The sequence below is a fragment of the Odocoileus virginianus genome, chromosome 3, assembly GCF_023699985.2.
Source record: "Odocoileus virginianus isolate 20LAN1187 ecotype Illinois chromosome 3, Ovbor_1.2, whole genome shotgun sequence".
NCBI classification, from domain to species: domain Eukaryota; kingdom Metazoa; phylum Chordata; class Mammalia; order Artiodactyla; family Cervidae; genus Odocoileus; species Odocoileus virginianus.
The window spans coordinates 23,241,104-23,266,724 of NC_069676.1; the positions used below are offsets into that span (position 1 = coordinate 23,241,104).

Below are 25,621 nucleotides of genomic sequence, written 5' to 3' on the forward strand. Positions count from 1 at the left end.
CTGAGTCCCTGCTTACACAAACTTGAGTCCCTGATTTCAGTTGTCTTCCTGGACTGCTTTTTCTGTTAGTATGCTTTGGGTTCTATTCCAACCACTAAAGGTGATATAATACAAATAGAAAACACTCAGCAATGTGGGAAAATGGTCATCATCTGAATTCACAGCTAAGAGGAGATGGAAATAAGTGTACTCTGTAAGAAACTCAATAGGCATGGGTAAAGGATAAAGGGAACCATAAAGAAGGGAGGGTTATACTGAAAAGCTGTGTTTGTGAAGATGAGGAATTTCACTCAGAACAGAGACTGGTAGGAACAATTATATTTTAACAAACCCTCAAGGTGATTCCAATACACACTGAAGCTTGAGAACCACTGTTCTTAATACATAATACACCTGTTTCAGTACATAATACCCCTGTTATTCCCTACTGTCAAATCTCTGAAAAACATCAAGTGTGAAGTTTACATCAACAGTGTTAAATTCACAGGTGCGTATACAGTAAACAAAGGATTATCTTTATTGATGGAACAGTCATAGAAAAAGACAACCTGAAAGCAACAGGTCATACTTCTGAGATTAGTACCATGTAACTAATAGGAGATGCTTATTAAAATCAACAGACTTTAAAATTCAGGAAAAAAACCCCACAAAAACCTAATTTCCATTCTTCACAATTCACTGTTCCCAGAAGGAAGAGTGAATGCAAGACTTTCAGCCATAAAAGCAGTCTTTCTCAATCCATGAACCTTTCTTGGAGTGTAACTTTCCATCCTACCACTCTCCACCCCAGTTCCCAAATAGTCCTTGCCATCTTTTAAACATCTTAACTAGTAACACTCCTAGGAAACTCAAAGGAGTTTTCATGGCTTAAGCAAAAATGTGCGCTTGAAATAAAAGTAACCTGTGTTATATTGGTCATACAGACAAACTCCTAAAACTTGCTCCTTTTCAAACTGTGATCACCTCCTTTAAAAATGGCTTTACTTGGGACTTAATTTTATTTAGAATGTAAAAGAGCAAACATACCTTATAGCAGTAGTTGTTATATGCCTTATGTGTACTATATATAAGTCAAAACACGCTGCCTTAGTTTGTCTGTTCTTAGATATAAACTGGATATGAAATTATCTAGAAACCCAATTAACATTTCTAGAATAAACTCTCCACAGTTCTTTATCTTCAAAGCTTATTTAGCAGTATTCTAATGAAATTCTGACAAGTACTGAGTCTGAGGTGTCTGTTTTTGCATTTCATGTGGATCAGAAAAGTAAATTTCTTTTTCATTTGTAGTTTTGGATGGAATATCTTGCTAACTGGCATTCATATGATAGAAAAGAGGAACAGAGAATATGTGTAAACTATTATTTGTGGGAATGAGCTCCTGATCTGAGGACAACAGCCACAAGTAAGGCTGCAGGAGGAGACAAATTCAGACACATTCACATTTTCCTCTGAAATAGTAGTAACCTTGTCCAACACAAAATTCAGTGGTAGTTTCAACAGGAAAAAAAATGGGCTGAAGTCCATTTAACGGCCTACCTGAAACTCCTATGCCACAGGTAAAAATAGGTCTATAACCACTGCTTCCAGTTCTCTAAAGAGCAATGAGACTGAGCTCTTTAGGTATTTCAGTGAAAGTGAAGTCACTCAGTCGTGTCTGACTCTTTGCGACCCCATGGACTGTAGCCCACCAGGCTCCTCTGTCCATGGGATTCTCCAGGCAAGAGTACTGGAGTGGGTTGCCATTTCCTTCTCCAGGGGATCTTCCCGACCCAGGGATCGAACCCGGGTCTCCCGCATTGAGGGCAGATGCTTTAACCTCTGAGCCACCAGGGAAGCAAAAGTATGTCTGATTGGTTAATCCACCAACACCTTTTATGTACCTACTTTCTGAACTAGCTAAACAGTACTTTCTGATAAGTATATCCTAAGACTTTTGCTGTTTTAACCATTATTTTGATGTTTTAACTACTTGTTTACCCAAATAGTTATCATCTGTTTCCTCTAATCCTATAAACATCCTGTTGATACATAAACAAAGACAGAAGCATATCAAAGCATTTATCTTTTATTCCCCAAATAAAAACAAAATATTCTGCTGACTCAAAGACTTAATTACATTCCTTTTTTGAAAACCACTGGATGCTCTGATAGTAAATGCCACAATCATAGCTGCCTTTCAGTTTTCTCTCATAACCCTCCCTCCTATTCCACAAAGAAGTGAGTAAACCTGAATAGCAGCTTATTGAGGAATAAGCAAAAAGCAAAGATCATATAATGGACACTTAATTTGTTTCAGATCTATTAGGTAGCTGTGGCCATATACACTTGTAACTGTAATTTGTATTACCTGAGCACAAACTTCCTGGGCAGGTAAGTATGAGTAGTTTGGAAATGACCATTCTAAACCAGTAATTAAGTTATTGATCAGGCAGCAGTGACTGAAAAATGGTGATATGCATGAAGATGAAAGATCTGTGCCCTAGACCAGCATCCTTTGGTGATTTATCACATGATCTTGGGAAACTCGCTACAATTCTCCAAGCTACTTTCTCAAGAGTAGCAGAGAGAGAAACTGCTGTCCTGCACATATAATACACCTACTGTAATGTTCAAATAGTAAAGTGAAAATGCTTTGTAAAACTGTAAATTAGCCTTGCCAAAAATCTTAGCAAGAAATGAATCAGGTTATACTCAAGAGACTGTGAATCCATTTTAATATTCTACTTTCTTCACTCATAAACACATGATTTAACCAAAAGTCAAATAAAGCAGAATTAGAAAAGTTAAATGATTTACAAAATATCAAAATGAGTTGTGTCTGAATAAGCTCAATCTGTCAAGAAAATTAGTGATTACTCCAAAGGTTTAAGGATAGTGAACAACTTCAAACAACTTTTCCAAACCATGAATAGTAGCATAAAAGCCATTTTAAAAAACTCAGGACATCCATGAAATAAGTTGTATAAATGAGGTAAAAATCACAAAGTTTACACAGATTTATAAAATGGGTAAAATGAATGGACATTAAATTGTTTTAATGAATCCACTTCCTTTATTGCAGTAACCTCTGTACAAAGCAGCGACTGCAATACTCAACGTTAAAACATTAGAAAAGCATTTGTGTGACAGTTATAGTACAGTATTATCAAAATATTACATTTTCAAACTTAGTAAACATCCACCAGAGCTCAAATCTTTAAATTATTTTTCCATAGTCTTTAAAAATACGTAATGTCAGAAAAGCATAAAAAAAGAATGTAAAAGGAAACCTAAAATACAAATGAAATAATGTGACAAATAAATATGTGATTTAATTAACTGTTAATAATCAGCTTAACACCACCATTCTCTAAACCCACTGAATTTTTACCTAGAGAAATAATGAGCGGTCATATGCCATTGCATAACTGTTTATTTCCAAGTTATCACCAATGATTAGAACTTAAAATTTTTGGCATTAAAATAATCAAATTCAGCATAAATAAAATAGAGTAGAATAGCTTCAACACTAGCTAACATTTCTAAGAATTAATTGTTGAAATTTATCAGAGCACAAAAACAACCTTGAAAAATTTGACCTGGTATCTAGTGTTAAGTAAAAGTAATGCATTTATTTTTAAGTGAAAAGCTTCTTACATTATTTCACAGACAATATTACCCTCCCCCATTATGTATATTTAGATATATTTTATGTACTTTATACACATATGTATGATGCATGACATTTGGTTCCTGCAGTACAGATCACAACGAGGTTTTCCTGAATGGGAAAAACTTAAAAAAAAGAAAAAGTAAGTGTACCTGTGCACATTTCAAGATAGCAGCACTCAGTTATGCCCTATTATCCATTTAAAAAGTTGAGACATGATATTGTTTACTGAATATGACATTTCCATTGTCTTTCCTCTTAAACACTACAAAACCTCCAAAAAATGGTAAAATGGCGTGAGTTATAACATAGGAAAAAGTTTTTAGGAAAACAATTACCTCATTCTCTTAACATTCTGAATTTAAAATTACTATCAGATCTGTTATGATATTAACTTAGTTTATACTCATGCAGCAAAGATATTGTACTACTGAACAACAGTAGTAATTTTATAGATTTTTATCAAGATTCATGAACACCTACATAAATTCTTCACCAGTGAAACTTACACCAGTGAACACATTGAACAGTACTTTAGATGAAACATTCTCCATTTCCTAACGGAATGATAACTGTGTGAAGTTACATGCCCTTCCAGTAATCACATTTGTTCTCCATGAAACCTGTCTTTCAATCTCTGAACTCATAACTGAAACAAAAAATTTAATATGATAAATCTTAATCACTTTAAAATGCAAAAAACCATCATGTCATTATAAATACACATATGCATATGTGTATGCATATACATATACACACACACATACACAGATATGTAGACATATAATCCCTTGAAATGTTTCTAGGAAATCCTTCCTTGAATAAAAAACAAAAAAACTTCACATTAATAATTGCATATAAAGCTTTTAGTAACAGTACATATGCACTGTCAAAATTGTACTAGTAGACTATGATGTCAAAACAGACTTTTCAAAAGCACAAACTGGCAGTTTTTCTTAACACAAAAGTTTTAAAGTATTAAGAATGGATTAAATTTAAATGTCCAGAATAATCTGTTCAAACCTGAGTATATTAATTAAGACTATGTACTTGACAGTTGAATGAATTAAGCCTAAAAACATTTCACTAAGAAACCAGTGGTCCATTTAACCATTTGATGAAACATTAAATATTTTAATGATTTATAAAAAGGATGATATAGTGATATTCCATATATTTATTGAAATATTCTATTAAATGACAATGCTTTGTCTAATTTTAACCAGAAAAATCTTTTAGCATTTTGTAAAAGTCCCTCAGATTTGAGGAAAACTAAATTAGGACAGATCTTTCTTCTAATAAATATAAATGATCTTAAAGATTTTGTTTAAAGAATGACAATACGTGATTTTTAAGGATGGTATATAGAAGTACTCAATAAATCTTCAACCTCCCCTAAGGTTTCAAGAAATAATAATCAAAAAAGATATAAATAACAGCCAATTAGAGGTTTAAAAAAAAGGTTTATTGGGCCTTTTTTTCTAGATCTACAATTATACATCCTAATGCAAACCTAACCTTGGGGTCACTTTTTGGTTCTCATTTTTTTCCTTGACTTTCATTAACTTGCCCTAATTCTCGCCTTTAATATCTAACAAACACATTTACAAAAGTAATAGAAAACATACAGTACTCAACACTAATTGGCCAATGGAAAAAGAAAAGTGGTGTCCATTTTAAGGTGGGAAAGATTAGAAATAAAAATAGCTGAAGGCAAAGTTTGACATTCTATAAATTTATAAAAGAGGATATATGGATGAAATTTGGTTAATTTCAGAAGGCACCTCAAGGCTAAAGGCTTTTTGTACTCCTTTCATCAATCAAAAAATAACACCCCTTTATTGCTATTCAAGTAGCAAAGGAAAAACTTTACTCTCACAAGCTTCAGTCCAACAAGGAATCATCAATCACTAAGACTGAAATACAGAATTGACTAAAACTGAAGTCTCCATACACTGATCAATGGAGCAACTTCCCTGTGTGCTTTCAAATTAATGAAATAGTGAAAAAAAGTCACAGTTCACCATTGTGATGTTGAAGATTTCAGTGATAGTTACTTTACTAGGCACTGAAGTACCGTCTGGAGGGCTGTCCACCGTGTAGATAAAACACTTAAGAATAGAAGGTAAGGACACTCTGATGATTCCCACGGACTAGGAGAATTGGTGGCAGGTCCTTGGATAGAGCTTCTAACCATGCCATGTAGAGAGCACTAGACACAGCACCTTTTCGTGCAACTGGGAGACTCCTGGTTATCAAAAAAACAGGAAATTAAACAATGTATTTAAGCTAAGAATAAAATAATAAAAACTAAGTCACAGTAATAGTAACTAAAAATTACTATAGTTACAGTATATGCTGTAACAACTACTATACCATATATTCCCATTTTTTTTCAAGTTTGAACAAAGTATTTCTTACAAAATATCTTAAGAATAGCAAATTTTTGTTGTTCAGTTGCTCAATCGTGTCTGACTCTTTGTGACCCCATGTACTGCTTCCCTGTCCTTCACCAACTCCCACAGCTTGCTCAAACCAGTATCCGTTGAGTCGGGGATGCCATCCAATCATCTCATCCTTTGTCATCCCCTTCTCCTCCCGCCTTCAGTCTTTCCCAGTACTAGGGTCTTTTCTAACGAGTCAGTTCTTTGCATCAGGTGGCGAAAGTATTGGGGTTTTAGCTTCACCATCAGGCCTTCCAATGAATATTTCGGATTGATTTCCTTTAGGATTGACTGATTTGATCTCCTTGCAGTCCAAAGGACTCTCAAGAGTCTTCTCCAACACCACAGTTCAAAAGCATCAATTCTTTGGTGCTCAGCTTTCTTTACAGTCCAACTCTCACATCCCTACATGACCACTGGAAAAACCATAGCCTTGACTATATGGACCTTTGTTGGCAAAGTAATATCTCTGCTTTTTAATATGTTGTGTAGGTTAGTCATAGCTTTTCTTCCAAAGAGCAAGGGTCTTTTAACTTCATAGGTGCAATCACCATCTACAGTAATTTTGGAGCCCAAGAAAATGAAATCTGTCAGGGTTACCACTGTTTCCCCATCTATTCGTCATGAAGTGATGAGACTGGATGGCATGATCTTAGTTTTCCAAATGTTGCATTTTAAGCCAGCTTTTCCACTCTCCTCTTTCACCTTCAGGAGGCTCTTTAGTTCTTCTTCGCTTTCTGCCATAAGGGTGGTGTCATCTGGATATCTGAAGTTACTGATATTTCTCCCAGCAATCTTGATTCCAGCTTGTGCTTCATCCAGCCTGGCATTTCACATGATGTACTCTGCATATAAGTTAAAAAAGCAGGGTGACCATATACAGCCTTGATGCACTCCTTTCCCAATTTGGAACCAGTCCATTGTTCCATGTCTGGTTCTAACTGTTGATACTCAACCTGCATACAGGTTTCTTAGGAGGTAGGTAAGGTGGTCTGGTATTCCCATCTCTTGAAGAACTTTCCTCAGTTTGTTGTGATCCACACAGTCAAATGCTTTAGCATAGTCCGTAAAGCAGATGTTTCTCTGGAATTCTCTTGCCTTTTTTATGATCCAGTGGATGTTGGCAATTTGATCTCTGGTTCCTCTGCCTTTTCTAAACCCAGCCTGAACACCTGGAAGTTCTTGGTTCACATACTGTTGAAGCCCAGCTTGGAGAATTTTGAGCATTACTTTGCTAGTATGTGAAATGAGTGCAATTGTGTGGTAGTTTGAACATTCTTTGGCACTGCCTTTCTTTGGGACTGGAATGAAAACTGACCTTTTCCAGTCTGGTGGCCACTGCTGAGTTAGTATCTAAAATTAAACCTCAAATCTCTCCTTAAAATTGTTTTAGGAGAAAGGGATATTTCTATCTGAATTTTAATAGTGGTAACTACATACGGATGAATGAAATTCAAACATAATTAATTCTACATGTTAATGTTCAATTTCTTGTACCTATCTCTGAGGTTTCATTTTCATTTGTAGGAAGTGAAAGTGTGTCCAGTTGCTCCATAGAGTGTTTTTCTCTAGATTCCTATGTTTTAGTGACTTCCATTACAGATACTTCGTAACCATCAACAAAACTTGAAATTTCCTGGTGTATTAAATATTTGTTGTTAGTCAAAATAGCAATCTTTTGGTATTACTTAGTTTCATAATTTGATATGCTTCCAGAGATCTGAGCGTTGTTTACCTATATAAGGACCAGGCTTCAGGACTTAGAAAATTTGGGTTCAATAAAGATCTAGGTAACCTGGTTTAGTGAAGGAAAAGCCAGAGCGAGCATAAGTATCTATATTCAGTGCAAAGACATTGTGTCTATATGACATTTTGTATGTGGGAATTTGGGAGTGGGAATTCAGATAGGAACCATGTTTTAAATTTAATCCTCGACCTAACTTGATGGAGTTATTTCTATGAAGAACTGTCTAGCAACCAAATTTTAACTTGCAGCCTTGTTACCCGACAAATGTTGATGGTTATGCTGTGGTATTTCCAAAGCTAAGCAATTTTTTAAAAGTGGGAAAAAGCATAAAGGAAAAAAAATCCCAGAATAAGCTATTATGATAAGGAATTATTTAGATTTATACAAACTTAAGGTTAATATTTTTGTTTATCTTTCCTATCTTAAATGATTTCTTCATATGCTTAAAGCAAAGTATATTAAAAAAGTTTGTTTTTCTCTCATAACCACTAATTTATTATGGTTACAGATATATTTTTGGTAGAAGAAATGAATCCTAATTATCATAAAATGGACACCCAAGAAAATCTTGGTATAGGTATTACTTACATGACAATGATATTAGCTGTGTTTGAATGTTCCTTTAATAATTCATTTAACCTGATCTGCCGGTATGTCTGAAATGAAACATAACAGTCATTCTTAGTCCTTTCGAAAAGTAGAATTTTCCCTGGTACATAAAACTAAAATAAAAAAAAAAACAAAATCAATTTTGGTATAATAAAAATATCCATTCCCAAACTTAAAAAAAAAAGAAAATTCAGTGCTTTGCACTATCCAAATATAAGTACAACTTAAAGTAGATTTCGTTTACACAACTAGTTCTTTTCATAACCAACTGTAGTTCTAGATATTTATTTCTTAAGTATTTTCTAAAAAATCCACAAGGAATATTAATGTAAAGGAAGCAGGAGAGAGAGAATACCTTGGTCTTATAAAGTTCAAGCTCATTATCTGTTATTCGCCATGGTTCCTCTTCTTTCATTTTATCTGCAATATCTTGTTCTTTATCATCTTCATGAAGTCTGTATGGCTCAATCATTTCATCAAAAGCTACAATACTTAAAAAAAAAAAAAGAATACAGACAGTTAACCTATGTTGAATTACTTAACAGTAAGATCTTAAACATTAAATTATAACTTGAAAAGTTAATGTAATTATAAACTTCAGAAGTTAGTGTTTTCCAGTTGTTGTGCTCCCTTCCTTATCCTAACTCTTGCAATTTATTTTGAAAATAGCAATCACTAGTTTCTCTAACTGATTAGAAATTTAGAACCATAGTCATAATAAGAGAACTGCAATTTTAACTGCTAATGCAGATTTCCTTGTATCAGTCCTTGTTCCTATGCCCACTTCCTCAACCTAAATAAATTTCATCACAGCCAAAATGATACCCAGGAAAGATAAGTCAAATTGTGTTACTCCCTTACTCAAAACACTCAATCACTTTCCCAGTTCCAGTATCACTGAATAAAAGCAGTGTAAGAAAAGGTACTAGGACATTTTGAAGGGAGGAAAAGGCAGATATTAAACATTTAAGAAGATGCAGAATTAAGCTCTAGATCCAAAGATACTTAATAGGACAAAAGATGGTAAAAGAACATGAATAGCATTCTAACCCCCTATGAATGTGAAAATTGTATTTTTCAATATCAGTCTCATACAAAGCTCCTAGTATATATAATTCTATAAGAGAAAAAACAGTCTCCATGACTACAACCTTACAAAGTATACCTCACTGTTTTCTACTTAAAATGAATTCTTTTTTCCGACTTCATCATATACTCAACATAAAACTGAGAGTAACTGAAATTATGTACAGTAGTATAAATACATATAATTAAAACAACTTCCATATACCATTTTCAGTAGGATACTCCATGAAATCTACTTTTGCTTAACTCTTATAAATTCTGAATGCAGTAACTATAGGCAGATTCTTAAATTTTTTTTCTCATCTTGGTAATAAAATAGTGGAAAGTAACACACATGTGGAATAGGGATTGAGTGGTCATAATGAACAATGGAAATTTAAAGAACCACTTAGAATTTCTGTGGCACTAACGATTTTCAGAAATTACTTGTAAATCAGTAATTGAATTTTTCTCTAATTATCAAAAACACTTTGGACTTACTTCAATATCTGCAATGTCAGTCAGTTATCTGCTAGCTTGAAAAAATGCTGACTTCACATGAAACTAAAAGCAGGCAAAACTCCCAGGTAATTAAGTTAAATGATCTATTACAGTGTCTGAGTAGGTCATCCATAAAAGAATCAGAAATTTATACAAAATGATGTATATTTTAATATAACTAATAACTTGCTTTTAATAATAATTTAAAATATACTTTTAATAATAACTAATAACTTACTTTTCTTTCTTTGGTTTCGTATTGATATCTCCTAAGACCATGATATCAGAGAAGTCTATCCGGAACTTGCTGAGCAAAGTTGCCATCCTAGAACAAAAGTGAACAGCATTGAGACACGTGACGGCTGCGTACAGAAATAGTTTTATTCTATTTAGGGCTGACTCCATGTGATTTATAGGAAAAGAATGATTTACAGGAGAAGTATATCAGGCGCTGAGCAAAATCAATCTGACTTAATTTATACTACTCATTCACAAAGTAGACGTCTAAATTCTCTGAGTAGAAACTTGTGTTGTATTCTTTTACATTCTCTGAATTTTTCCTTAGTATCCAATGGACAGAGGAAGACAATAATTAAATTTGAACGGCACCTAGTTTTTAAATTTTAATTAATTTGTATTAGTAAGTACATGGATTTCAATAAAAACTGGTAAACAGTTATTTGTAACAACTAGAAAGAAACAGGGAAGGCTTATGAGGAAGGTGACAATAAGTACTAGCTTTTATTTTATAGTTTTTTTTTCTTGTGCCTTATTTATTTATTTATTTTACATTTATTTTTATTAGTTGGAGGCTAATTACTTCACAACATTGCAGTGGGTTTTGTCATACATTGACATGAATCAGCCATGGAGTTACATGTATTCCCCATCCCGACCCCCCCTCCCACCTCCCTCTCCACCGGATCCCTCTGGGTCTTCCCAGTGCACCAGGTCCGAGCACTTGTCTCATGCATCCCACCCGGGCTAGTGATCTGTTTCACTATAGATAATATACATGCTGTTCTTTCTAAACATCCCACCCTCGCCTTCTCCCACAGAGTCCAAAAGTCTGTTCTGTACATCTGTGTCTCTTTTTCTGTTTTGCATATAGGGTTATCATTACCATCTTTCTAAATTCCATATATATGTGTTAGTATACTGTAATGTTCTTTATCTTTCTGGCTAACAAACACATGAAAAGATGCTCAACATCATTCATTATCAGAGAAATGCAAATCAAAACCACAATGAGGTACCATTACACGCCAGTCAGGATGGCTGCTATCCAAAAGTCTACAAGCAATAAATGCTGGAGAGGGTGTGGAGAAAAGGGAACCCTCTTACACTGTTGGTGGGAATGCAAACTAGTACAGCCACTATGGAGAACAGTGTGAAGATTTCTTAAAAAACTGGAAATAGAACTGGCATATGACCCAGCAATCCCACTTCTGGGCATACACACTGAGGAAACCAGATCTGAAAGAGACATGTGCACCCCAATGTTCATCGCAGCACTGTTTATAATAGCCAGGACATGGAAGCAACCTAGATGCCCATCAGCAGACGAATGGATGAGGAAGCTGTGGTACATATACACCATGGAATATCACTCAGCCATTAAAAAGAATTCATTTGAATCAGTTCTAATGAGGTGGATGAAACTGGAGCCCATTATACAGAGTGAAGTACTAGCTTTTAAAGAATGGAGTTATTTTAATAGAGAAGGGAGGCTAGTGAAGAACTGTTTGTAGTATAGAGATGAGAGAAGGCAAAGATGTAGAAGTCTGAAATCATATGTATGTTTGGGGTGGGTGCAGAAATTAGACTGAAGTATAAGGCATATTTGGGGGAACAGGAGATAAAGACAGAAAGGAAACAAGACAGACTATAAAGGGCCCTGACTGTCACACAGGCTTTCTATGGTATGTAACAGAGAAGAAGTTAAAAATCCTTGGGGCAGAGGCATCACATGATCAAAGCTTTTCTTTCCAAATGTGAAACTGGGAGCAGTATGTACAATATATTATGAAATGGTCAGAAATGAGACAGAGGGTACTTAGAGAAGCACTGAAACCAGTACTAGAATTGTGTGACAGGACAAACAGAAATGAGAGAATAGACAATGCCATCATGCATTTCTGTTGTCTAGAAGTCTGAAAAGTATAATACATATATGAATATGTAACTTTTGTGCACTTTTTACCCTAATTTTTTTTCATAAAAGGCTGATTAATGCTTCTATGCTACAAGTATTTAAAGATGTTCTAAAATGTCAACACATTAAAAATATTACATGTGAGTAAAACCAAGAATCTAAACTTGAACATTAAGGCTAAATTAAAAAGAATGAAGTTTTACTTTAGACTCTTCAACTTCACTACAGAACAGAGCAACATTACTGACATTTTCTGTACTGTCTAATTGTTACCCTACCAAACCGATATTGAAATAATGAAAACTACTAGATAGAAGCTCGTCAGTTTGAAACAGACTTACGCTCTTCGGTCATGGTCTATTCTATTTATCTTTCCACCAATGAATACTCTGATCTTACAGTCTTTCCACTTTTTCTTGGTAGTCAGAAGATAAGGAATCAGTAAAGTCAAACCTGAGTCATAAAAATAGAACAGATCATTTATATTTAACATTGATTTCTCAATTAAAAAGTTTTAATTCAAGTTAGCTGCTAAAAACTCCTTTACCACACCTCAGTATACAACAAACATTTTCCTTCTGTCCTGCCTGTAATGATTCAGTCAAAAATCCACTTGGCAGACCTGAATAAGGAGGGAAGTCCAGTGAAGACAGGGCCCATGTCATGAAAGCAAAAAATGAGGTACTGGCCTTGCAGGGTAGGGAGATTTGTTATATCAGGACTGAGAAAAAGAATATTCACTGAAGCTAATGGGAGTCATGTTTCTCAACATGTTTCTCAAAGGGAGAAGCTGGAGCAAACCCTGCAGTGCTGGCAACGGAAGTGGTTTCAATCTACACATGTATGTACAAGTAAGTGTTGTGTGTGTTTCCTACATCTGTTCACTGAGAGGGCATGGAGCAGTGACACTGTAGTAGAAACGGGCATGTCTAATGTTCTGACCTATGTTTCTAAATACCATTCTTCACTGAAAGGAATCAAGGCTCTTTGGATAAAGGGTCATTCAAGTGCTGGTGCAGGTAAAGTACAAAATTGAGCCTGGAACATCATATTTTATCATAAAATAAAGAATGATCGGGACATGACAAATGGACACAGAAATTAGCCTAAAGAGGATACTGCTGCTCAAATCTGGGACATCAAAATAAATTATAAAAATGAAAAATGCTAACCCACTGAATAAAATTGGGAGACTGTTACGTCCACACAGATAAAAGTGAAGAGAAAGCTCTTCTTTACAGTTAAACACCAGATAAAACTAATAAATAAGGAAGAAGTGACGGGATTGGAAAAATCATCATTTGGAAACCACATACACACAACAACAACAGCAAGAATAAATTCAGGTGGAAATATCAATGGATGCTCAAGATGGTGGCAAAAATCACAGCAACAATAGAATATTTACATGGTTTCAAAGAAATTGCCCATGCCCCAAATACCTGTAATTATAAAAGGCGGCAATAATAGCTTTTCAGTATATAAACATAGTGAAAGCCACCTTACTCAAAGGTCAAAGCTACTTTCACCAGTGATGAGACAAATCAACATCATTAGCCACCTGGTGAGATGCAGACAGAAGGCATAGCATCACTCTTGTGATATTTCTACCCAAAATACATAACTTGAAACTAATTATTATGAATCATTAAACAGCACTTCAAATCGAGTGACATTCTTCAAAATGGTCTAATATTTTTTTAAAAATTTTAAAGTCATGAAGCTCAAGGAAGGGCTGAGCAACTTTCAAACCAAAGGATACTGAAGAGATATGACAACTAACTGTGACGCCTGATTCTGGAACTAATCCTAATGCTTTGGGGAATGTTGGCCTAATGGGAATGGGTCAGTGAGTAAAGAGTACATGCTGTTTCCTAATACCAACCCCACAACCTCAAAAAATTTAAACTTGTTAAAAAAAAAATAGGTTAGCAACCTTACCTCCATCATCAAAAAGCCACCAAACGTCAATAGTATTCTTTCCCTGTTTTTTCTGAAATTGTGTACTAGCTTCAAGAAGCTTTTGGTCAGCTACATTTAAAGGCACAGCAGGGCCTTTGGATTCTGAAGGATTAAGCAGAAAAATAAGATATAAGAGAGGTAAATGTTAAAGTATATCTTGCTAAATTCCTATAGTTCCCTAACTTTTGTATATTCAGATGTTTATAATGTAGACAATTATATACATGGCATTCTTCACAACACAATTAGTTGCTTGTAATTTAAACATACTTTTAAATGGCTATAGATAAATACATCTATATTCATCCAAATTACCTTGCCTAATTTCTAATATTTTGAAGCATTCTGAATGAAAGAGAATCACAAAAACCAGTAAATAAAATTATAACTGTGAGATTTTGACTTTTGAAAAGCTGTTTTAGGCTGACTGGGCAAAGTAAGTTTATGCCTGTTCCATGAACATATTTCTTTTGTAATTTGGTTTCTCAATTTAAAGCTCAAAAATATTTAAAATAAATGTTTTTATCTGTAATATAAAAGACAGAAAGAAGTGGGAGACATATCAATACAATCATGCAGTTATCACAGTAAAACCTCTCACTGTTTCACTGAAGAAGGACAAACTCCCTCATCTTTACCTAAGTCTTGTCCCCTCAATATGTGAGGCCCAATTCTAAAGCCATATAAGCACCACATCTTTCTGTGAACCACAAAAAGAATGTGGGAACTCCCAGGAAGAGCACCCATTTGCTGCAGGTCTAAAGAACAACTTGTCAAGGGAATTCTCATTTATAACCCTAGGAATTAAAAAGGAAGAAAAAAATCAGCACTAACTGTGAGCAAGCAAATGACTATAATGAAATCCCTATACTAAATTTTAAAAGCATAAATCCACATAAAGAAATCTGATCACTTCTGAAGAATGTCTTATCATTCACATTTCATGCTGCCATGATGTATGCAAACATGACGAATGACTTTGCATGATGAAATAATATGGCTACCAAACCACACTGCTCCATAACTCTCACCTCTATCTCCTTCTCATAAAATTCATGTACGTTGACATGACTGTATCTCCCAAACGCAGCAGGACTGTGAGAAATATTGTAATTTTTGAAATGAGAAATATATTAGTATCAAAATTAAGGACTTGGCTGGGTACAACTGATGGTAAAGAATGCAAGTGACACTGTAAATAAACCTATTTCAGTGTCTCTACTTATCATCTAAACCATGCAGTTTAAATTATAAAATTAAAATACTGACTTTCAGGATTTGAATATTCCTGAAATGCTACTATGATTAAAAAGAATTTGTTTTTGATATATCACCTTTTCCTGGGATGATTTAATGCTTTATTTGGACCAGTCATTATTTTTCTAATCTGCATTTAATAAATAACTGTAACATCACCTCACCATGAAAATAAAAACCAAGGTAAAGAAAGAAAATAATAAAATTGGAGTTAAAGAATTAACAGTATGAGAAAAGAGATTAAAATAAAATGATGAAAAATGCCTGCCTTTTTTCAACAGTGGTTGAGTTGGAGTCTTGCCATCCTCTTCCTCATCTAGATTATGTTTAAGAAACACAAAATATAAGTTAATTGCCTTTTTATTAATTAAATAATGAAAAATGTAACTAGAACACATTTATAAGCAAACACAGTATGAAGAAACAGTGTGAAAAATAATTAAGACTGAAGATATTTTCTACACTGAGTGTTCAGGATTGAAAAAGCAAACATATGTTAGATTTTCCAATAGGGCTACTGAGTAACACCCGCCCCTAAATTTTATTCCTGTAAAACTGGCAAAAACTTTAGAATTTTTTTAAACTTTTAAACTGGGAAACTTGAAATCAGTTGCTATGGCTTATAGAGTAGAAACATGATATTAAAAAATTGATGTTGCAGTCAAACATGCCACTGCATCATTTGCAAATGGCTGACAAGTAATTTTAGAAGCACAGATATTTGGTTTTTGTAAAAATTAATTACCACTTGAAATATTAAGGAATTTGATCAAAGACAAGAGTCTTTTGGTTTATATAAAATGCCAGGTTATACAGGAGTGATTTTTCAAATACATAAATTTGTATATACATATATATGTGTGTGTGTATATGCATATATGTAGCATATACCAGTCCATTTATATTTATATATCTATAAATACTTCCTGGGATTAATATTTTTCTTAACCTAAACTTTTTTCTTAATATAAGCTGTACTATTTGTTTAAGGCACATAAAATTCCCAACTTGGACAGGAAAGAAGAGTACACTACAGTGACGGGTTCTTGAGTCAGACTCCCAGTATTCCAAGATTACCTCTAAACCTTTTTCTAGTGGTGTGACCTTGAAGTAATTACTTAACGCCTCACTTTCCTCATTTGTTAAAAGGTTGAACAATACCTACCTCTTAAGGTTGTTATATTGCAAGCATTAATGCACTGAGCTCAGTGCCTATCATAAAACCTGTATTCAAAGGGTACTCTTTTTGTCCCTCTGAATACTGCAGGCCTCAATAAGATAGACATACAAAATATAATAACAATAACAGAATGTTTATAATTCTGCAGGCTTTCTATATAAACTTTTCTACATCTTCTATATAATTCTGAAAATAATTAGCTAAATAGAAGGCTAACAAAATAAAATGTATGCTATTTTTGAATGCTAATTTTAATGCCTGTTACGGAATAAGAAACATTTCAATTATTACATCTAATTTTATAGTATTAAATATACTGTTCTTATAAAGCATATGTTTGATATTATCTATCTTTAACAGTAACAAAAAAATAACTATGGACATTCTGTATTCAAGAAGCTCAGAAATGTGAAGAAAACCCTGACACTTAAAAGTGATTTAAACTAATTTTAAAGGCATTTACATTTTTAAAAGAAAAAGATGAGCCGACCTAGTTCCCTACTCTATAAAAATAATGACTTCATAAGATTATGACACACATTAGTGAGCTAATGTAAGGATAACATCTACTACAGTGTGAAAGAACAGTAGATGACTGATAAATATTACTTCTCCTGTCATAGCTTTACCTATGAATTCCTAACAGATTCCCATAAAGAAAAGATCTGTTTTGAGGCAAGAGAAAAGGGGAACAACAACAAAAAAGTAAGAGAAAATGAAAGAATGTATACCATAAACTAAAAATAAATGCAGGAACGTTTAAGAGTTAGCAGAATCAGTTTATAGAATTTTGAGGTGAAACAGGAAAAAAAAAAAAAAGCCAGCAAAGAACTGATACGGAAAATGGGTCACAACTGAACTATCAACTATCACTACTCTAAGCAAACAAATAAGGAGGAAAGAAAAAGCAGCATTAATGCTTCTAAATGATCTAGAAGAGATTTCAGAGTCAGGTTATCAAATTTCCATGGTAATCAATTTCAGAAAAAGAATGGTAATTATTTTATAGGAATCAAAAGTATGATATGGTTTGATGATTTACAGTGCAGATTTTTCTTGTTGCATGTCAGCTGGGAGTAGGACAGATGGAGATACTAGACTGAACAGAGGTAGGAGAGTGAGGGTGGGAGAGTTAGATTTGGAAGTCATTCCTTTTTCATTCTCATAGACATGACAGAGATTTATGGATGAAATTATCCTGAAGTCTCAGGAGATTTGGAAGGTTTTTTTGGTGGCTTAAACACTGGCTTAGCCACCAGGGGTATTTATGTCTATAGTTATGACTCAGAGTTCAGCAACTAAACATAAATAGCTTGTTTCTTGGGAGGAGATTAAACTGATTTTTTATTACACTGTTTTACCTGAACAATACTAGGTACAATAGATGTATAAATATTCTGGGTATCTCAGTACATAAACAAAACCTCTGGTATTAAAATATCTTGATTAACCAAAAAAATCAGATAAACTAATCTTATAAGCCTCATTCCTTTCAGTGTTATCATATACTGTATACACATTACTCCAAAACTACCAAGTTTCTTTCCAAACTCAGCTTTAACCTATGCTTCAAAGTAAAATTAAGTATAAACAAAAACATTTAAGAGCATATTAGTACTTAATTAACTTGCATGGTTTCTATTCTATGAGCTACTCAATGCCTTAAAAATAATAAATTATTTGGAGCCATTTTTGAAAGGCGTAACTTTCACCTGAGCAAGTAGAAATGAAAAGTACATATTTGAAAAATTGTTACTTTGTGAGACATTCCATATAATAAAAACCATTTCTTCAAATTAAACCATTAATAAAATTTCTTGTTTAATAAAAATTACCTTTATGTGTAATGGATTTCTCACTGGATGGTTTAGAAGTATCTAAATCTGATTTTTTACTATACTCCACACTTAGTACCACATCTTTTACTCCAGGAGATTTCTCTTGTGATGACAGTAATTCTTCTGTAGACATAAAAGTATTCAAAATGTTTTCTAAATCTTTCAATCAAAGAGGGCATCACAATGTAACATCAATTTATTGACACTGTTAGGCAAAGTTTATTATGAGATAATGATGAGTTCATAATAAATTATTTCTTGTATAAATGAATGTGATAATCCATTTTGAAATGACCATTCAACTAAATTATATTCAGCCACAACTGTCAGACATTTTAATTAGGTGATGAGAAATCAGTAATGAGTGAGTTTTACAGAACATAATATGGTAGACAAAAGAATGATGTATAAAATGTGAATCAACTCTAATTTCAAAGTCATTTACACATGTAAAAAAATGTAGAATGTGAGAAATGTTGATATACATATAAGATGATAGACAACAGTCAAAAATTATACCCATGACTGTAGAACTACAACTAAGGAATAGAGTTTTTTCCTTAGCTCATGGTAAACATGCTATCTCTTTATTTTTAAAGTTCTTTTTTCATTTTCTGCTTTTCAGGAAGGGGTTAGCAAACATTTAGCTTCCATGATAAAATATTTATCATAAAGACAAACATGATATGAAATTGATCCTCTATCCATAGTCCTCATCACTGATATGTATGCATTAAGAGAAATAAAAACAGGAAGTATATAAGCCTAGGTGCCGGCACTGTGCTAAGAGGGTATCAGTCAGTATCTCCTATTTAATCTTCACAATAATCCTATCAATAAAGATGAGAAAACTGAGGCTCAGAAGTCAGCAAATTTGGACTGGCTACAAAACTACTAAGAGAAGAGGCTGGAAATTATTAAAGCATATGTGACTCCACAGCTTGTGCTCTTAAGCCCTGTGCTAAAGCAAATACCTGCTTCCAAATCTTAATGATGAATAACAAGGGTTTCAAAACAATCCTCATAATGATTATTAACACTTGAATATATAATTTATTAGCCAAACTGATATTTTTGAGAGTGAAAGGGAACACTAGTAATAATTATGCAGAGTTAACAGGTATCCTAAATCAAAATTACTGTGAGAGCAAGAGAGAATGAAAATAGTATTTTGCAAGGCCTTCTCCAGAGTAAGAAAATGCATTTTCAGCAGGCCATACTTTTGTGTTACATGGATAAAGACCTCAAAGCATTCCTTTCAGAACTGCACAATACCCTTAAAATGGTGGGGGGAGTGGGAGGATTAAAACAGTTTAAATACATAAACAGAAGACAAAAGTTCATTACATGGCTCTCAGCTATTTAGGCTTAGCTAATTTTGATGAGCTCGTTAATTAATTGATAAGGGTAAATATTAGGTATGCAAATTTTCTTAAGCTTATAGTATTTTTTAAACTACCCAGGAAAGCATTAGAGGGTATAGAATTTTCCATAATTTTTATAAAGTTGGTAAAAATGCTAAGTATACTTTAACAGGTTTTAAGTTTAATGAAAATAATTTTTAATGCTTGAAAAATTATATAGCTTGAGAGATTAGGGTGTCAGGGGTTAAAGACTAGGGAAAGAATATGATAGAAGGTGTAAAGCAGTTGTACAAGAGAGATCTTTGTGGTGATGGAACAGCTCTGTATCTTACATGAAACAAACGTGACAAGTGAAACCAGAACCACACATGTGCTTGTGTGCACAAACGTGTATATAAAAGTGGTGAAATCTGAGTAAGGTATGCAAATTGTCCCAATGTCAATATCCTGGTTTTGATGTTGAACTGGAGATAAAATGGAGTATAAGATGTTACTATTAGGGGAAAGTGGATGAAGGGTGCACATATTTTTGTGAATCTACAATTATTTCAAAATGAGAAAGTTTAAAAAATATTTATAGGGTCTTCTCTGAAGGAAGAGTCTTTCACTAATAATATGCCTCTGTATACAAAGTATACTTTTCATAAACATGAAAATGTCTAAAATGTTTTCCTCTGATTATTTTATTTATCATGTATTTTTATAAATCTGGCCGAACTACAACCATAGCTAACATTTGTTTCTCTTAAACTTATAATTTGAATTGTATTCTATTAATAATTACTAGCTTTTATCCAGATTGGTACAAAGAGAAAATACAAACTCTGGTGGTGCCAAACAGATCTTTAAATGACATACAATAAGTATACGACACAGATTAGATGGTAAATATTAAAAGTACTGAAGGATGTTTTTCTAACAAAGTAATTTCTATTCTTAAGATATACTTAAGAATATATCTTAAGTATACATTAAGATATACATATATCTTATCTCAAATAAGATTTACCTTGTCCTTGAAGATGAGATATATCCAGACCTTCTTGTAGGCGGATAACTACTACTCCATATTGTATATCAAAAGCATCACTGTAACATGAAAAAAATAGCAATTTTTTAAATCACAAAAATTTCAGTCTGCTTCTCTATAAAATGAAGGCAATAGTTGACAATCTCTAAAATTACTTTCAGGTTTAAATATCTGACTTTTCAAATATGCTTTGAAAATTATGGTGATATCATATGTTACTTTCAAAACCTATACCATTTCCCATCCCCTTTTTGTGTAATACCTCTAAAATCTACTTAAGTATAGCTCTTTATAGTATTGACATTTTACCTACAGTAGTGGTCTAAAGCAGTAACTATAGTTTAATCTATCAGAAACAAACTAAAATTATGGGGAAAAAAAAACTTTCAGTAATCCCATCATATATAATTTAGGTTTATACATTTAAAGCCAAGAGAAATATGTGAAGGCAAAGAAGACAGGTTCTGCGAATAAGACCAGGTTATATAGTATGAAGGGATCCCTTATCACTTACGAAAGGAGAAGGGTATTTTTCAAGTAATTTAAAATTTTTTACAAAACTGGTTTAAAAGTGGTCCTAAGATTATATATGCATTTGCAGACATGTATTGATATGCCCTTTTAATTTTTTAAAAACAAAAACAGGAGCATCTTATATATAGGTAAAATACATTAAAACCTCAAGAAGACAACTCTAAAACCAGACTTAAATTCTGAAAACTTTGTTAACATCATAAATCATGTAGACCTAAGCTGTTAAAGCTACTGAAAAAATTTCTAATTGCAAAACTGATTGTTCCCTGGAGTGAAAGTGAAATTCATTCAGTTGTGTCCGACTCTTTGTGAACCCATGGACTATATAGTCCATGGAATTCTCCAGGCCAGAATACTGGAGTGGGCAGCCTTTCCCTTCTCCAGGGGATCTTCCCAACGCAGGGATAGAACCCAGGTCTCCCACATTGCAGGGGGATTCTTTACCAGCTGAGCCACAAGGGAAGCCCAATAATACTGGAGTGGGTAGCCTATTCATTCTCCAGGGCATCTTCCCGACCCAGGAATTGAACCGGGGTCTCTGTATTGCAGGTGGGTTCTTTACCAACTGAACTATGAGGGAAGTCCAATGGCAACTGGCTTTTCTCTAGTTATTATCTTTAATTACACAAGTAGCCAATATTTATAATATGCATATAAAAATGATATGGTAACCTATATAGCTAGACATAACAAAAAGAAAACTAATAAAATGATCAAATTTTTGCTCCTATTGATAAATATGTCATTGTAAAAGGTCTCTTGTCATTGTTGTTTTAAATCACAGGGAGACAATTTTGACCTCATTTCTCCTTGGTTCAATTTTAAACAAGGTCAAAAGAGATTCACTGGAGAAAAAATTAATAGACATTCTCAGCTCTACTGTCAAAGATTTAATTAATTATTAGAACTGCAAGTATTTTTTAAAATAGTTAATAAAGTAATTGAACCAAAATCAATTTCCTTTAAGAAAATTCAAGGAATATAGCTCTAAGTTTACTTCAGATTAAAATAGCTGAATGTTTTTGCTATAACATATAGAAATTTCTATAATCTATATAATTTCTTTAAGCTCTAGAAATTGATTTGCAGTTTCACACCCTCCATACTGTTAATACATACATAGTAAAAATAAATAAAGTATACCTCAACTGTTCCAGGTATTTCAAATCACAGTCAGAACATAAGTGTCTCAAGATAAAAGAGTAAGCAGTATCACTGCTTTCAAACAGCCATCAACTTCTATAGTTCCAGAAACCAGAGGGCAATATTTGACCTATTTTTTTTTTTTTTAATTTTTATTAGTTGGAGGCTAATTACTTTACATTATTACAGTAGTTTTTGTTATACATTGATATGAATTAGCCCTGGATTTACATGTATTCCCCATCCCAGTCCCCCCTCCCACCTCCCTCTCCACCCGATCCCTCTGGGTCTTCCCAGTGCACCAGGCCCGAGCACTTGTCTCATGTACCCAACCTGAGCTGGTTATCCATTTCACCCTAGATAATATACATGTTTCAATGCTGTTCTCCTGAAACATCCCACCCTCTCCTTCTCCCAGAGTCCACAAGTCTGTTCCATACATCTGAGTCTCTTTTTCTGTTTTGCATATAGGGTTATCGTTACCATCTTTCTAAAGTCCATATATATGTGTTAGTATATTGTAATGGTCTTTATCTTTCTGGCTTACTTCGCTCTGTATAATGGGCTCCAGTTTCATCCATCTCATTAGAACTGATTCAAATGAATTCTTTTTAATGGCTGAGTAGTATTCCATGGTGTATATGTACCACAGCTTCCTCATCCATTCGTTTGCTGATGGGCATCTGGGTTGCTTCCATGTCCTGGCTATTATAAACAGTGCTGCGATGAACATTGGGGTGCACGTGTCTCTTTCAGATCTGGTTTCCTTGGTGTGTATGCCCAGAAGTGGGATTGCTGGGTCATATGGCAGTTCTATTTGACCTATTTTTAAACTGCTGCCTGACATATAATATCTGACTTTCAGAGCAAAAATTCACTTCAGTTCCTGTAAGATCAGTGTCAGATAAGACTCCCTACATTCAGTGCTCCCATTATTACAAACACAGGAAATAATGAATGATTATTTGCAAAAATGTCCCTTTTTCTGTCTTCTAGGATAACTACTCCATCTCACTGGTCTTACGTCTTCAAAGAAAAAAAGCATACTACCTGGCTCAATCCACATGAGATGGATTATTTCTTTCATACTGTCCTTCTTTCCCTGATCCCCATGTACACAAAGTACAGACCACAGGATAAGGAAGGGAGAATGAAATGCTGTTTATAAACAAGTAACAAACCCAAAGAGCAGTCACAACCTCTGACAAACCAGCAGAGCTTGAATTTTACTAAAACCACTTAACAGTTACTTGGGAAATCTTATCTACAGCATGTTTTAATAATCAGTACAAAGAGATTTATAAAAATAAAGTATAAGATCTGGGTACTTCCACAAAAATGTTTCAAAGCAGCTACAAAAACAAAAATAGCATATGTGACACAGGCAAATAATTATATGGTTCTATCAACAGACACAATAGGAGCTCTGAGAAAGGAAACAGCTCCGGTTAGTTAAAGATAAACAGACAAAAATTCACAGGGAAATAGGATGTGAATCTGGTCTTAAGAGTTATTTTGCCAGATATAAATTTTTCTTTAAAATGAAAATTTTTATGAAGAAACAGTGAACTGTTCTATTTCATCAGCAGCTATGACAAGAAGCAGCTACTCTTCAACCAACTATGATGTAAGGAGAGGGAATCCTTATGTTCATGTGAACAAGACAAACATTTGCTAAATAAATACTAGGAATACTATTATAGAAAAAGAAAGCACTTTTAAGAGACACGTGCACCCCAATGTTCATCGTAGCACTGTTTATAATAGCCAGGACATGGAAGCAACCTAGATGCCCATCAGCAGACAAATGGATAAGGAAGCTGTGGTACATATACACCATGGAATATTACTCAGTCATTAAAAAGAATTCATTTGAATCAGTTCTAATGAGATGGATGAAACTGGAGCCCATTATACTCAGTGAAGTAAGCCAGAAAGATAAAGACCAATACAGTATACTAATGCATATATATGGAATTTAGAAAGATGGTAATGATAACCCTATATGCAAAACAGGAAAAGAGACACAGATGTACAGAACAGACTTCTGGACTCTGTGGGAGAAGGCGAGGGTGGGATGTTTCGAGAGAACAGCATCGAAACATGTATCTAATCAAAGGTGAAACAGATCACCAGCCCAGGTGGGATGCATGAGACAAGTGCTCAGGGCTGGTGCACTGGGAAGACCCACAGGAATTGGGTGGAGAGGGAGGTGAGAGGGGGGATCGGGATGGAGAATACATGTAAATCCATGGCTGATTCATGTCAATGTATGACAAAAACCACTACAATATTGTAATTAGCCTCCAACTAATAAAAATAAATGGAAAAAAAATCTGACAAAATAAAAAAATTTATTCTTTTTATTATTCAGTTTCAAAACATATTTGTAATATAGTAAACAGTAAACAGATACATATGCAAAAATTAATAACAACATGGCTAGAGTAGTATCAGAAAGACAAAGTAACAAAAGGATAAGAACTCATTAGACAACCTGTAAATTGATGTAAATCAAAACTAAGCTATCTTATAAACTTCATTGGCAATACCACTGAAAAGTGAACAGTAAACTCAAAGGTGTAGAATAGCAAACATATTAAGTGCATTTTAAAAAGGAAGTGGAAATAATTTCCAAGTGATTATTTTCATTCTTATCCTTTTACTAAAAGAGACTATGTAAGAACAAACTTCAAAAACCAGTGCAAGCTTTCAAAATCAGTACTTTCTCAATCAACTAAATTACTGAATTAGAAGGATACTTACTGAAATAAGTTTATATACATATCTACATCCCTCATGTCTGCTTGCAACCAATCTTTCTTAAATCCAAGGACAAGTGTGTTTGGCTTCATACGCCCAAGACCAGCTGCCTAAAACACAGAAAAAATACAACTTTAAAGATATGCTATTCACAAAATGGTTTTTAAATGACAATATCCTAATGGACAGATTCCAAACATTTTAAAATTGTGTACTCTTATCAGTAAAAATTCTTGAGCAATACATACATACTTATAAAAAATTACATATACTATATAAATCATATTACTTATGGTTAGACATAAAAATAGAAGATAAAATTAAACAGCTGAAAAGTTCTAAATTTTTGTACTTTTATGACTTATTAAAATTTTTGA

General features: G+C 33.7%; 1 protein-coding gene across 2 annotated transcripts in view; it reads right to left on the reverse strand.

The window, feature by feature from the left end:
- Window positions 1-3,032: 3,032 nt before the first annotated feature.
- Window positions 3,033-25,621, reverse strand: part of SLC12A2 (solute carrier family 12 member 2) — a 97,708-nt gene continuing 75,119 nt past the window's right edge. The window contains exons 18-27 of one of the 2 annotated variants that reach the window (XM_020893501.2): window positions 25,248-25,354; window positions 20,784-20,863; window positions 18,408-18,533; window positions 15,661-15,708; window positions 14,115-14,237; window positions 12,515-12,626; window positions 10,257-10,343; window positions 8,808-8,943; window positions 8,432-8,499; window positions 3,033-5,900 (exon numbers count right to left, since the gene is read on the reverse strand). In XM_020893501.2, coding sequence (XP_020749160.2) covers window positions 5,765-5,900; window positions 8,432-8,499; window positions 8,808-8,943; window positions 10,257-10,343; window positions 12,515-12,626; window positions 14,115-14,237; window positions 15,661-15,708; window positions 18,408-18,533; window positions 20,784-20,863; window positions 25,248-25,354 — 1,023 coding nt within the window. In that variant the 3' untranslated portion in view covers window positions 3,033-5,764. The remainder of the gene's footprint in view (window positions 5,901-8,431; window positions 8,500-8,807; window positions 8,944-10,256; window positions 10,344-12,514; window positions 12,627-14,114; window positions 14,238-15,660; window positions 15,709-18,407; window positions 18,534-20,783; window positions 20,864-25,247; window positions 25,355-25,621) is intronic. The other variant, XM_020893502.2, reaches the window with a different exon arrangement.